Source organism: Topomyia yanbarensis, chromosome 2 (assembly GCF_030247195.1).
Source record: "Topomyia yanbarensis strain Yona2022 chromosome 2, ASM3024719v1, whole genome shotgun sequence".
NCBI classification, from domain to species: Eukaryota; Metazoa; Arthropoda; class Insecta; order Diptera; family Culicidae; genus Topomyia; species Topomyia yanbarensis.
In genome coordinates this window covers 104,682,604-104,698,722 of record NC_080671.1, presented here as the reverse complement: position 1 = coordinate 104,698,722, position 16,119 = coordinate 104,682,604, and the positions used below count along the sequence as shown (strand labels likewise).

At 37.9% G+C, this 16,119-nt stretch overlaps 1 protein-coding gene across 2 annotated transcripts in view; it reads right to left on the bottom strand.

The window, feature by feature from the left end:
* Positions 1 to 10,772: 10,772 nt before the first annotated feature.
* The window catches only part of LOC131679068 (meiosis regulator and mRNA stability factor 1), a 41,342-nt gene continuing 35,995 nt past the window's right edge, over positions 10,773 to 16,119 (bottom strand). For both annotated transcript variants that reach the window (XM_058959622.1, XM_058959621.1), the window contains exons 10-11: positions 11,723 to 11,797; positions 10,773 to 11,632 (exon numbers count right to left, since the gene is read on the bottom strand). In XM_058959622.1, the coding sequence (XP_058815605.1) occupies positions 11,507 to 11,632; positions 11,723 to 11,797 (201 nt within the window). In that variant the 3' untranslated portion in view covers positions 10,773 to 11,506. The remainder of the gene's footprint in view (positions 11,633 to 11,722; positions 11,798 to 16,119) is intronic.

Genomic DNA, 16,119 nt, shown 5'->3' with positions numbered 1-16,119 from the left:
AGTTATAGCATTTAATGTATTTTTCCTCCATATTTTCCCATAGTACCATTTTCAAAAAAATTCAAGCGAAGTGGGCGGGGGTCTAAAATTGTCCAAATGATGTGAACTTTGGCATCTGTGCTTACTTTGACATTTGTCACAATATGAGAGGGGGGCCTTCGAGAATTCAAAAAAAATTTTTTACTATGCCCTACCGTACAGTTCCTTTGAATTTGGTAGCATTGCCTAGAGTATTTCTCTAAATTTGTAGAATTTATTGATTTTCGTAAAACTTCTTTAAAGTTCTAGAACTATCCTGAATCTCTGAAATTCGTCAGATTTGCTTGAAAATCACAGAAATTCTCTGAAGACGTTCTTGAATTTTTGATTTTTCTGAAGCAGAAGGAAGTATTTTTTGTATATTTTAATCGTGTAATAATAACAGTATAATTTATAAAACTGTAAGAACAAACTAAAATTTGCTCCAATTTTGTGGGTACGATAAGAATTCTTCTCTGTACATAAGGGATTTCAGATTGGTTTTTATTCCTTTCAATTTTGGTCGTTAAACTTCAAAAACCCAGAAAACGGATATTTAAATATATTTGCAAGGTCAATATGATTTTAAATTAAAATTATGCCGGCATATGAGCCAAAAAGTATATAAACCATAGTTTTTGACTACACAAGATAGGTCTTGCTAATCTAGGAAATATTTCTTGAGCTACTCCAATATGGTGGATACATTTTTTATAACACTCACTAGAACCCCAAACGAGGTATTGAGAAAACACTCATTTAGATGCGTTTTTCAGCTCTATGAGTACTACCAGCCACCAACGAAGTCGTTAGCCGTGCGAACCTCACCCTTTTCATTCTAAACATTGTATCTCCTAGAGTGTATGGGACTCAGTATTCAAATTTTATGCGCATAATATTTGAAGATCGTTCATCAAAAACCATTTTATCATCGATTTTAACCTTCAAAACTGCCAAAAATCTTCTTTGATGTTCGAAGAATGTCTCGAAATTTTACAATTTTGCCTAACCTTTAAATGCATGAAACGCATTTTTCTTTACTACTCATTTTCCGGTATGGATACGATATTTACCTCTTGTAGAGGCTTTATATCAGAGAATTCCGTATGTTTCCAAAGGGTATGCAGTAGTATGCATTTAAGGGTTTAAGTTAGTTAAACTTCTCAGAAGCTTAAATGCCGTACGTAAAGTTTGAAGAGGTTTTTTTTTGATATTCGTCATTTTTCTAATTCTGTAAGTTTTTCTCGAAATACTCCGTTGAAATTAATTGCGAGTTCCATGAAATTCACTAGGCATTTTTTAAGTTTGATAGAAATTTATAAAATTTTCAGACGCCCCTGATGTTTGAAAGATTTTCCGTAAATTCTTAAAATAATCTTGAAACTTCGTGAATTTCCTAGATAAGAATCTCTATATATTACTTAATATCGCAGGATTTTCTTGAAGTAATTGTAATTGTAATTTATTTATCAGCAAAACGAAAACTTGTCAGTTACATAAACTTTGTATCAAGTCAAGGAAAAAGTAAAGTGAAGTTCAGTACAGCTGGACTGAATCACCGCGGCGCACCGATAGCCGTTAAAAAAAATCTACTGAAACTGTAATAATATTTATAAATGTTCAGTTCGCAGAATTTTCCGAGATTGCTAAAATATGTGTGAAAATCGTGAGCACTCTGTAGCTTTCTGTAGTGAATGTCAGTATAGAATGTCTTTCAAGTATTTCCCAAATTCCATACGACCTTCGAAGATCGTCCTTAAAGTTCATTGAAATATTCAGAAGTTTGACAAAACCAAACTATAACTTATCTGAGTGTCGTACAAATTATCTGAAGTATTAAGGATCTCCTTGTAAGTTGGTAATCTCCCGAAAAAAACTAAGACTTATCTGAAACTTGTAGGGCGTCCCGAAAGCTTGCGGATTTTTTTATATTTGTTAGATTTCCACAATGAATTTATGACTTACTTAAAGTTTGAAATACTTTGCTGGACTTTACAGAACTACGCTGAGTAACACACAACATCTCTAAAGTATGCAGTTATTCTAGTACAATTTTGCTAAACACTATTACTCTTTTAAAAGCTTATGGGGTTATACATGGGTGTTTGAAATGGGTTCAACCCATGAAAACACCATCACCCGCCCGCCCGAGCCCGCCACGCATAATTTAAGGTTGAACAGAGAATGGGCAAAAATCGAAAACGAAAAAAGCAGTTTTTTCCAAACCGTGTGTTAGATCTTCATAAAAATCAATCAGCAGTACTGTAACAACATTCTACATATGCTGATTGATTTTTATGAAGATCGAACACACGGTGTGGAAAAAAGCTGCTTTTTTCGTTTTCGATTTTTGCCTATTCTCTGTCCAACCTTAAAGAGCAAGAGAGTGGGGTCTTTCGCACTCAACAGCCCCTTCGCACCCTTGCAATCCACGTATTGAACTGCGTAAAAAGAGCGTTCTGATTTTTCTGCGATGTGTGCTGATCATTGAATGCACGCAACGCCTGACACAAAACGTAGCAGCTACTACCAGGTCAGAAAGCAAACTGACGAATTTTTGCTTATGTGCCGTTTTTATACCTGGCGAAGTTCATTGGTTAAAAAAGAGGCAGTTCTAGTAACCAGTGTTGCTACAATTAAATCTGAACCGGGAGTTGAAAAATCTTTTCTATCTGTACTCTTCTATAGAAAAATCTGTACCGGATTCTGTACCCAAATAATGACAAGGTTGTTTTAAAAAAAATCATTTTTCTTATACATATTTTTCATTCGGGGAAATCAAACCTAACATTCTGACTCGATTATTTAATTTGAGCTGGAATTCCGCAAGAACCCAGTTATAATTCCGGATGAGTTTGACTGGGTAATGTCAATAATAGCTCCAGCTCAAATTCTCGCTGCCACTTTGTTTGCAACCAAAGGTGGCCAACAGAGTGGCAGCGTTAAGTTGAGATGCGGCTGGTAATATCAATAGGATGCGAGAAACCTACTTGCAGGAATTCAATTGGAGCAGGTCAGAGTAAATGTATGCACTCCGAGAAGATTCGCTCGGCTTTCCCTTAGACATCATCCCTTTGATTTGCTGGAAGCAGGTTTCTCGCCTCTCGCATTCTAATGTGAGCTTCAGTTCAAGCTCAATCAGTACCAGCTCCACTTCAAATTCTTGCCATCACTGCTGCCTAACTCAACGTTTATCTGCTGTTTACTGGGATGCATCGCAGAGCTAAATTATTTTACCTTTCTGTCATATAAAAAAATCTATACCAATCTGTACTTTTTTACAAAAATCTGTAATCTGTACCAAAAATTCTTCAAAAATCTATACCGTTCTAGATAAATCTGTACTTGTTGCATCACTGCTAGCAACGCTCGCTGCTTGGTTGAATTGTACGGACCAATCAGCGCAGATAATTACCACCTTTACAAAATACACTATTGTCGTTATCTATCATAGACGCACATTTTACAGGATTAATATTGTATACGTGCACATATTTCCGATAAGATAGTGCAAAAATAAAGCGATTTCGATCAGTACAACGGAAGTAATTCGCATTTGAAAACTGGGAAAATATCTCAGCAGAAATTTTTGAAAAGGGACCCCCATATTGAAATTTTTGGAAAGGGACCCCCATATTACTTCTAGTATTCTACTTCAAAACTGCAAAAAAACGCCATTTTTACACATTGAAACATTCATATCGTGGAAACTAAACATCAGAATCAAAAACAAATTAATAACGTTCTGTCTAGCTGATAGGTCTTCATTTAAAATTGGTTTGGATAAGATCGGTTCAGCCATTGCTGAGAAACACGAATGAGAGTTTGTCCGTTGCATACACACAAACACACACACACACGCACAGAGACATTGTCCCAAATCGTCGAGCTGAGTCGATTGGTATATAAGACTCGGCCCTCTGGGCCTCGGAAAAAATCTTGAAAGTTTGAGCGAATTTTATACATTTCTTTTATAAGAAATGTAAAAATAGTTCATAAATGGAGGTAAAACGTGTAAGGTGTAACGTGTAACGCACTGTGAATGGTTAGATGTTGAGAGAAATATGCATGCTGCCACTTTTCGGCGAGTGTACATTAAAACTTCGAAAGTTTCTACTATAGAGTCAAAATTTTTCAAGTGGGCCCCTTAAATTAGGTGATATCGCAATCCAATTTCTTGGTAGTAATTAGCATTGTAAAACTAAATCCAGGTGGGTTTTGCGGAAAAAAAATTCAGCGGTTTTACGGCCATGATTTTGACAGTTTTTTGCTCGTTTATTTAAAAAAAAATACTACGGACGACCTAATTGACCGATTTTAATGACCTAATCAGCAATGAAATAGTCATAAGACACGATCCGAAAAATTGATATTTTGTATATTATTTTAAACAATTATTTATTAAAAAAATGAAATAAAAAGTGTTCTCCGCCTTATTTGCTCGAATAAAAAAAAAAAATACCACATATGCTACTTAACAACATGTCGCGGAGAAAAAATGGCCCGCCATTCATAACTAAATTATTCCATGCCGAACGCCACCGCGTACAGATTTCGAACAGTGAATTGAAGGCGTAAACAGCTTACGTTCCGGTGACTCCGCATAGACCATTGGGACCATTCATGAATAACGCTTTTAAGGGGAGGGGGTACAATAAATTGTAAGCCAGATCGGTTTTTACTGAAGAAAATTTTTTTTCTAGGAATTTGTTACGTAATACTGGAGGGGGGATAGAGATAGATTTTTGACAATTTGTTGCATGGGAGGAGAGGGGAGTCAATTTTGGACAATTTTTGCGTTACGTAATTTATAATTTATATATTTATATTTATGAATTTGTTATCCCTATCAAAGCGTGAAAAGTATACGTAGGAAATCTTTATTCAACCCTTAACATTGAACTCAATGCGATAACGTATACATATTTATACATCAATCCATTGCAATTAATGTAGACTACAATTGGTCGGTGTTAAGTCAGTCCGGACTAAGTCGCAATACATCAAAAAATGAAATAATGATAGCAATGGATAGAGAATTTCTTCATCTACATTTGACTTTTGCCAGATTTCAAATATGTAACAATAAACAAAAATTATGGTAGAAATTAATTTCTAATTATAATGTAAAGGATACTGCGATTCAAACTTTAAACTCGTTTTTCTCGAAATCAATATATTGTCACTTGGTCCGGTCTGACTTAACACCGACCAATTTATGGAAGATAGTTTTTTTTAAATTCTCAGAAAATATACACAAAGATCATGGAAATACGAAAATATTAAAAAAAATGCTCATTCAGCGACATATTTCCAATGAATTTCAAGAAAGCTACTACCATAAAAATTGGATCTTCCATTGAAATTGCGATCACCTAATTTAGGTTGCCCACCCAAATTTGACTTTATATTCAAACTTTAGTAATACACATTATGCAACAAAGTATTTACATGCAACACAAGCAGATGAAGATTTTATCCCGGAGTTTATTACACGCAATACTCCTGCCATCAATTAAACTTCACACAATACACCTATTTCATACGTCCTTAGGTTTCCGACAACCAAGTGAACAATCTTCGTTTCAGGAAATCTTTTGTACACTGGATATTATGCAATAAGGATTTTTATCTCTCCTGTAGTCCACAAGTATGATACCGCAAAACCGTGGCTTTTCTGCAATACTCATCCACTGCAGCAAATCCCGATTGGGGTGCAATGTTATCATTAAATTAACTAGCATCTGTTGTATTCTGTTGCCACAAAAGAAGGCTTATTGTTCGTCCCAATTTGTCCGATTTCCGGCTCCACCTTTGCGGTGTTGCTGTTGCATATTTAGTCTATTGTTTTGCTTCTGTGGCTTTTGCATTCTTCAACCATATGCTGCTGGAAATATTTTGATCAGGTGATTCACCTTCTGCGGGTCTTAATCATACTTCTTATCTCACGCTCCAAGCGCGGTTAGGAATGTAGCCGCTTCGCAGTGCATTATCCTCAATTGGTAGATTAACAAAAGGGCAGTTTCAACGAACTTGTTAACAGTATTTGCATTTTTGGCGTGATGTTACTAAAATTGAGTACATTATGTTGTAACAGTATTACTAATACGGGAGTCACGTAACAATTGAAGTTTTTCTTTTTTTGTTCGATCTCATGCATACCAAGAGGTAAAATCCAGGACAGTCGAAAGCGGACCCTCACTCTTCCTTATTAACACTCGATCGAACGTGGGTGAAATTCTCTCCAGGTTTTCAGCAGTCATAAAACATTTCAGAGCTCTGCCAAAATGTCTTTTGTGAGAAGGAGTCAAGCTGTTAGAGAAAAAACTTCTGAAAAGGTCGTAATAAAACAAAATAATTGTTAAAACAAAATTTAAAATATCTCGAGAACTACTACATTTCAGAAAATTTTTGTTATAAGCATTTTGATTTAAAATGGCGTTTAGAATCATATTCAAAAATAAAATTCTACTTTTGACTGCAAATAGTAAGAATTATAAAAATTTGTCAAAAGTTGTTGTTAGGAAAACAAATACACTGAAAAAGCTTCTTTTATGTCTGTAAAACGATAAACATTAGACTTTTGACAATTAAAGATGTGGTAACGCGAATAACTTTTAAAAAGGACATACAGGTCGGACTCGATTAAAATGATTCGATTATCCGGGTGTTTTGAAAAAAAAATCAAACTTCAACTATAATGTCTTATTATAGTGCTAATTCGATCATTGCAGTCAATAGAACATTTTTTCGGGCAATTGGGGGATTTAGGGTTTACCTCCTCTCAAATTTTAACCTACCTCAAAAATAGCTTATATATGGGTTATTCCGCGCAAAGTGACCTAAAAAACAAAACTTTGAATCGACCTTCATGGATTGGAACCAGTTTTAAAGAAATTGTTCATTTAGAGCCAATATATGATAACCTAAATTGTTGTGTCGTTTAATCAGCTCCTCAGTCCATGGGAACACTCTTAACCGTTATGTGTCCGACGCGGTACCCGGATACCTTTTTAGGTTACAAATAATGAAATTCCGATGTTTTATCCGTAGCTGGAAATTGAAACCTTGTGACATCTTAGAACTTCACTAAGTCAAGCTTTTGGGATAATAATGTTTTTAATGTAGTAAGAAGGGAGTGAGGAGGGGCTCCTGAATTTTTTACTACGTCACAGGCCGACGTGGATACCCGGGCACCCCCAAAACTGAAATGCCAATAACTAAGGTAATTTCCAACCGATTCTGATTCTTTTGGGTGTTTTGTATTCAAGAACTCATCCACTTTTAGACTTGGTAAAAATGAATCGGGTTATTTGAACCGGTTTCCGGGAATCCGGATTTCCGGAAGCATGTTCCAGTGCTTGGATACTATATGTGAATTTCAATGGAATACTAGCAATATGGGTATCAAAATTCTTGGCATAGCATCAATAGACTGTATCTCGTGGTATTGGAACCATTTGGTGATTTCACCTCGGAACGGAAATTCCGGAGCAGGTTCCCGTAGGGCCGTGAATGGCCATTCCATTCCAATTCCATTTTTCAAACTACCATAGGGTCCCGTAACAATAAATAACAGACTTCCGAGACAATTTGAAAAGTTTTGATACTCATTTTGCTAGGGCATTATTTAAATTTACAAATCATACCCTAATACTGGAACATTACTCCGGAAAATCCGGATTACCAAGAAACAGATCCATTCATCCGGTTCAATGTTACAGAATCCAAAAGTGGACGAGTTCTAGAATCTAAAACATCTAAAAGTGTCAAAATCGGTTAAAGGAAGCCATAGTTATGAGCATTTTCATTTGTGGGTACCCGGGTACCCTCGTTGGCCTGTTATAGGTGTTTTTTTTGTTGGACACATAACGGTTAATTTTAACAAATTGTTTAAAAAAATGTTTTTCTTCGGATTATATCTCTGGTACTGTTTGCACTAGAATCAATTAGCGAGATATTTTTTTTAAAGATTTGTTTAGGGATTTCAAAAAAATGAAGTTTTTAATGCCAATATTGCCAAATATGCAACTTTTTAATTTTACACTAAAAGTACATTTTTCTCGTAATACATCGGTTACTGTAGGCCACATAAAACGTCATTATACCTACATTGCTCGGTCGGTTTCTGGCATCTCTTGGGATAATGATAACATGCTTCTCAGGATTCTGTTTGGATACTTTTCAAGATTCTGATCGAAGTTTTCTTAGCATCCCAATGGAATTTATTTCAGAACTTCGATTCAATATTTATCTGTATTTCTAGGCTTTTCTCTGAAATTTGATGCAGGATTCTAGAGAAAAGCTTCTCAAATGTCTAGTGGAATCTTTCTCAAGATAGAATTCCGCTGAAGATTATGCTTTATTCCAGATACTGATAGAATCATGGTCCTATTATCATTGGAATCCGGTGTAATGTTCTGATGAATATCCTGCTTTGAGTTCCAGTGGACTTTGACACAAACAATATTGCTCTTCTCCCATTATCCCCTTCAATAAGTGATTCCTGCTCAGAATTCCAATAGCATGTTTCAATATGACTATGACTATAACTTTTGGTTTACACAACGTCAAGTAAGGCTAATAACTGCGACTAAGATCTTTCCTTTGAGCACTAAAAGTTATAAATATTAGCATTAGAACAGAAGTTATTACAATTAATCTGATTGGGTTCCGCTGAAGCAGTGCTGCCAGGAATAGTTTCTGTTAATAGCGAAAATGAAATTTTTCTTAGCCTGGGAATATTATTGAAAACTGCTAAAACTTTCTAATGTAGATTGCCCTCAATTACCTTTTTCATGCAATTGGACTAGATCGGAAGGTAAATATTGAGCAGCTGCAAAAGAAGCACCTATCTTTCTTAAACCAGGTTTTTCGTGTTTCTTGACGCCAACAGTTTTAAAGAAAAATAGTTTTGGGACCCTATAAGCGGTAGAAAAAAGTTGGTCAAGAAATGGTTAACGAGATTCTGAAGAGATCCGGCCGTCACTGGAGGTGATTTCAATTTTTGGGTAGCTCAAGCAAAGATGGATGATAGGCTATGTAAAGAGGGCGCCAACAGTACTTCTCGCTGAGGCGCCCGGGAACCTGGTAGTCCTTCGCTAGTGACTAGACATGTGTGATATGTGACACTACACGTAAATTAAACTGGAGCCAAGAAACAGACGACCCCCAGTTTACTTACTAACTTTATTTTTTCTGGTATTCGAGTAATCGAATCAGTTACCTCGGAAAATCTAAGGCCTGGGTAATCGAGTTTGACTTGTATTGCAAAAGACACACCTTATTAAAAGTTTATATTAGAATTCTTGTACATATAGCTATAAACAACTGATACATATCGTTAACCAATATGAATAATAAATGAAAACTAACTGAAAATACAAATCACACCCTGAAAGTCTGAAAAATCGACTAGGGCCAAAATAGGTACATTTACATTTACCATAATAGGAAAATTTGCCCTGATCATTTTATTTCCAATTTCTCCACGAATGAAGCTTAAATTCATGAAATAACGCAAAAAAAAGTTTGATTCGATTATCCGGGGTGAGATTTTTTTTCAAATCCCCGGATAATCGAGTCCGACTTGTAATTACATGAATTAACTGTTTTTGTTGGAGCAATATTCCAAATATCTCGAAAACTATCGCATTTTGGAAGATATTTGTTAAAAGCTTTTTGATTTAAAATGATACTTAGAATTATATTCTGTGATAAAACTACAGTTTTGTATGTCAATTAGTATGGAATATAAAAACTTGTATACTTTTTTCAGTGTATATTTTTTTCCGTGCAGAAGTATTCATTCCCTGTAACTCGTTCTCAGATAGTTTTACTGTATAAAATAGTGCAATCGAACAAAAAAAATTGAAATCATTGCATGTTTAAACGTCTACGCCCTTTTAAAAAATTGCGCTTGAGTCAAAATAATCTTATTGATTGTGGAAAATGTTTAGTCTTCCATGCCGGTTAAACCTGTAAAGTTTTATCGGAATCTAAAATGGTCGGTCACGATTTTAGAGATTTTCGGACGGATCTTCGTGGAATTCCTCAAATGAAAAACATTAAAAAGTCCGGACTTTGCAACGTTTGAACTGCTGTTAAAAATCGTGTACTTATCCAATCGTCATAAAATTTTGAATATAACATGTCAATATTTAAAATATAACTTTTTGAGGCTTTGTTCGGCCTGTAGCCACTGTGCACCGGTGAGCGCGGTTCTAGCTCACAATTTTTTAAACATAAAAACTGGTTTGTAACCGACAAAAGTAAGGATTACTGCAATGTAAACACCCTCGATTATTGGCAAATTCTACCCATTTTCTCCCTTGCAATATCGTACTACTAATGCTTATTACCGATTATCATCCGATGTGAATATCATGAACACAATATAGAGAGCCATGATTGACCCCCTTCAACACCATTGTCTAAATCATCCACAACATTATTATATAAATAATATTGCGGCCCAAAAAGGTTAACAAAACTATTGACTAACATCAAAGCTTATTGCAACATTTGAAGCTAAGAAACCGACACATCAGTAAGACGCTGCTAAAGTCGCTGGGAAGCTGATGGAATAAAGGCACGATTGGATTTGATCATAATTGTATATAACGATGAACCTGAAGGAAAGACACGTCAACTTGAATTTATTAAACAGTAAGTACTATTGAAAAAATGTGTGAAGATATAGACGGTGAGGACATTTTTTCTCATTGAACTAGAGTGTAAATCCAAACTCGCTCTTAATAGTTGCATGCAATTTCATATACTCAATTAATTAAATCGTTCACATATGTTCTTCAAACACGATCAGAAAGAACAAAAATGGAAAATCTAAACAGGAATCATCTCAATTTCGAAATAGTCTCCTATAGGCCTAAAACATAAACATGATTCAAAACATTCCACCTCAAACATACACGTATTCAAATCATCAACTATAAAACTGAGTCCTAAAGGTGCTCCTTCACAAACAGCACACAACTCCAACGTCCTAACCACTACTCTTCCTGGAGTTCACGTTAAACTATAACCATAATCATTATTTTGTGGAAAATGTTCAATTTTAGTTCCCTAACCATGTTGCATTCTACATCTCACAGTTAAATTTTCCATCTTCTCCTTTCTCATTATTTTAAATAAATACATTTTATCTTTAAACAATAATAATAATAACGATATCATCAACTAATAAACACTCTACCTTAAAAAAGAGTTAACCTCGTAAACGGATCATAAATTGACACCTACGACAGTTAAGAACGTTCAACGTGTCAAATAACACATCAATTCTATCAGGAAAGCTCATAGAAGTGACACATGGAACAGTCGGCGGTGATCATTAGATTCGAAACAACGAAAAAAAACCTAAGGTCCAGTTAAAAGAATGGAAGTCCTGTCGTGCCCTCGTCGCGTCCTTGTTCCTTTTCGTGCGTTGCGAATGGTATCCCATACAACAGACGGGGATCTCCAAGGTTTAAATCTGTTTAGATTTATCGTGATCGAAGGAAAAGGACGAACTGTTCGCCAGCGACAGGACATACGGGGTCAGAATGATCGGCAGTTTGTTGTACGTCTTCAGCTCCGGCAGCGGAATGTTGAGCTGTGGAAGGATACAACAAAACGGGCGATAAAGTTAATACACTCATCCTCGGCGGGTTGTCCTGGTTGATAGAACGAGGTTGATACGTACGAGCTGTTCAGTAGTTGCCGCTGGTGAGTCCTTTGATTCGCTCGACCAGACCGGATCGATCCAGTAGGGAACATTCTGGAAATAGAATGATGCTTGGGATTAATACATGCCGAATGAGGGAAATATGTTCTAATTTGATTGAAATAAGAGTTTAATGAAAGTTTAGTAGGGAATTACAAGCAGTGATGTGAAGATTATTTTAGTATCGCCAACTTCCAGCTGACTCTACTGAAACCAAGATTTAAATTCAAAGCCCCTCTTCAATCATACACTTTCAAATTGATGAGATTTTCATGCATAGGGAAACTCTTTAATTTGAAATCGATACTTCTTCATTCATTAGCCAAAGCCGTTGTCATCTCTGTAGTGGCCAGTTTATGCTATAAATCGGCATATTTAGCATTTTCGAACGAACATGAACAGAGTGAAACAAAGTATTTTGATGGTCTTTGCTCGAAAAACATAGTCAGTACTCCTGTTGAGAGATATTCGCATCGAGGGACTGCCCTTCCAATGATCATTCCCAGAGACAGACCGTTTCCAACATCACATTATGGTCTTATTAAACTGCAAATGGCGTGAAAATCCAGGATGATACCAGATAAGGTATTTACACATGTAACGCGATACTTTATATTTCATAGAAAATAAATGTGCACCCAGGTTTTTTTACGCGGTGGATACGTACCGCGTAAAAAATCCGCGTAAAAAACCGCGTTAATTGGAAAATCCGCGTAAAAACCGCGTTAATTCGAAAATCCGCATAAAAAACTCTCAGCAAAAGACTTAGAATATTTTTGGAAGTTTTTTTTGCACGGTTTTCGTAATTAATTTGCAATAATTTCGCAATGTTTTTGCAAAAATATTCCAAGTTCTTTTGAATGCAAAAGACTTAGTCTTTTTTCAAAAAAAAAATTTAAATGCAAAAAACTTAGAAGAATTTTGGCAGTTTTTATTTTGCGCGGATTTCGCAATTAACACGTTTTTTGCAAAAAATGTTCTAAGTCCTTTGAATGCAAAAGACTTAGAAGATTTTCGGAAAGATGGAAGCGACGTGTGTGGAAGACTACCCCAAAAATATGGGTATTTTCGGAATGGTCTTAAAGAGTAGGTGCTAGAAATTGATTTTTGACGGTTTAGCGAAATTCGTTGTAACCCAATCAATATGGGTATTTTCGGAATGGTCTTGACAAGTAGGTGCCAGAAATAAATAAATCTGAACCTTCCCCGCAAGGTTTTCCATGTAAAATTGATTTTTGGCGCCATTTTCAAACCCCAGATGGCGACTTCCGGCTTGGCGTGATTTTCTACAACTCAATCAACATGAGTATTTTCGGAATGGTTTTGACGAGTAGCAGACAAACGTCGATGTTTGGCGTCATTTTAAAATTCTAGATTCCGGTTTACCGAAATTCCCGCATGACAAATCTGGGCAATCATCTAAATCACCCTCAAATATAAGATCAACATTTTCTGTGTGATCGTACTCATCATCCTGTTATTCCGGAACCGGAAGTCGGATTCATTAGAAATTTGAAAGCAGCCGTTGCACCTTTCATTTAAGACTAAGTTTGTGAAAATCGGTTCAGCCATCTCTGAGAAAAGTGCGTGAGATTGTGTTCACGTACATACACACAGATGCACATTGCACATACACACACATGCACACATTAGGGGGCAGCAGGGACAGGAGGACAGAAGTTCAGGGGCTTAACGATCCCCCCCCCCCTCCGGAGCTACAGCGAGTTGGGGAATCTTGCTAGGATATGGTGGGGTAAGGCAATGTTGGGCTCTGCCAAACCTATAGAAAAAGCCATATAAATCCGAATGCAGCTCCGACGAAGCGAGTCGGTGCCGCTTCCGCTAAGGTTTTACCCAAGACTTTAGCATAAAGCACCCTTACCCAACGGGAGTGCCAACCGGCACATTAGGATCGACACCAGTAAGATCCTAATTACGGCATGCTGGCGGCAGAACACGGATGTGAATAAGGATTTCATCGAAATTATCTACGGACCGACAGCCACGCCATTCCACTACCCTAGTAAGGATGGGTGACACTTCCCCGAAACGGCGAGTGGGCTAATGGTGCTGGCTGCCCCCCGTCCCAGTAAAACTTTGGTAGGTCTCCAAGTACGTTCGAAACCCGCCACCTTAGCTGGTGCAAGTAGGCTCAGTTGAAGGCTCCTGACTAGCGCCGATCCGGCTCTGAACGCGGTACCCCATGAAGGACCGCGTCAAACCTTGCATGCGACCTCACTGCTCGCAAAGGTAACCATGGGATCATGTGAGGCGACTACTTACTACAGGCGTAGATAGCAGCTTGGAGTTGGGACCCAAAAAGCATGAAAGAAGACAAAATCAACAAAAACAAGAAAAAATCTAACGGAGCAACTGTGGTGAACCCGTTCGCCAAAGGTGGGCTAGCGAGGTCACCGACCCAGCATAACGAACAAGTGCAACAGCAAGTGCAACCACAACAGCAGCAGCAGCGAGAGCAGCCCAGCGAGTCCATACAGAGCACGAGCGGCAACAAACCAACTGGACGCCAAGGAAAGCTAGGATTTTAGGTGCGCACACCGAAACCAAGCGTTACATAAGAAGACCAGCAGTCTGGGTTACCTAAAGTGACGAAGTTGAGGCAAAAAATTGAAGAACTCTACGAATTCGTGAAAAGCAAGGGCAACGTGCCCGGACATATCAAGGATCTAGTGATCAGTGGTGTGAATTTTCATTTTCAAATGCCAACTTTCAGCTCAATCAAACCCAACCATGATTCAAATTCAAAGCCTCCTTTAATCATTCACTTTCAAGTTGGCGGGATTTGCATAACCAAATCGTACGTCTTCATTTCAAATTGATGCTTTTTCATTCACAAACCAAAGTTGTCATCTGCTCTGAAGGGGGCAGCTTAGGATAAATGTTGACATATTTTGAATTTCCAAGCTTACACTAACAGTAAAAAGTATGTTCAGAGTAGTTGTGCTTGTAAAACCAAGTCAATATGCCAGTACAGAGATATTCACAGGGTCAATGAAATCGAAAATGAATGGAAAATGATTGAGCAGTTCGGCTGTTTGAATGAATGATGCTAACGAAAAACTGCAGATTGAACATAGTAGCGTATGATTTGAGATTTGTTCTTCCTTCAAGTTCAAAACAACCTGGTGAAAATTTGCAGCTCTGCTAGTGGTTACCATCAAATCCGCCGTAGCAGCAGCCGAATGCGAACATATGGCGTTACTAGAGAGAGCTGAAAACGCCGAAAATGCGCTGAAGTCCACAGCGATAGAAGAAGCAGAAGCCTATGAGACACCGAAGGGCGGCCGGGATTCTCGTTCTGTGAAAAGAATAAGGGAAACGCCAGGAGAGGAGGAGGAACCGAAGAAGCCCAGGAAGGTCGGTGAAGGACAGTGAAAAAGCCGACAATCGCAGAGTGAATGGCGTACCGTAGAAACCGCAGAAGAGAAGAGGAAAAAACAGAAAGAAAAGGAGGAAAAGAAGAAAAAGGAGAAAGAAGACCTTCGGCCACGCCAGCAGAAGCAGACGGGAGACGCTCTCCTCGTCAAAGTAAACGAAGGCGTGACGTACGCTGCGATCCTCAAAAGGGTGAGAGAGGATCCCAAGTTGAAGGAGCTGGGGGAGAACGTTATAAGAACCAGGCGTACTCAGAAAGGCGAAATGCTGTTCGAGCTGAAGAAAGATCCATTGATCAAGAGCTCGGCCTACCGGGAACTCTTGGCAGAAACGGTGGGAGGAGAAGCGAACGTGAGAGCATTAGTTCAGGAAGCAGTTGTCGAGTGCAGGAATCTGGACGAGATCACAACGAAAGACGAAGTGAGAAGCGCGCTAATAGAGCAAGGAAACCTGGAGAGCGAGCAGATATCGATAAGATTAAGGAAGGCGTACAGTGGCACACAGACAGCAGTGATACGCTTATCGCCAACAACAGGCAACAAGCTTATGTCGACTGGTAAGATCAAAATCGGGTGGTCGGTGTGCTCGTTGCGATTGATCCCTAGAGCCACTAAACAAATGGAAAGGTGTTTCAGATGCCTGGGTTTTGGCCATCAGGCAAGAAACTGTAGAGGCCCGGACAGATCTGATCTGTGCAGAAAATGTGGGGAGAAGGGACACATTGCTAGAGACTGCACAAAGCAACCGAAGTGCTTGCTCTGTACAAATGAGGTCGGAAAAGACCACATGACGGGAGGCTTCTTATGCCCAGAGTACAAAAAGGCGAAGGCAGGCCAATAATGATGGAGGTTACCCAGCTCAATCTCAATCATTGTGACATTGCACAGCAACTGTTGTGGCAGTCAACAACAGAAATGAAGTGCGACGTTGCAATTAACGGTAACTGGGTGGTGGATAGTGCAGGGATGGCGGCAATCCAA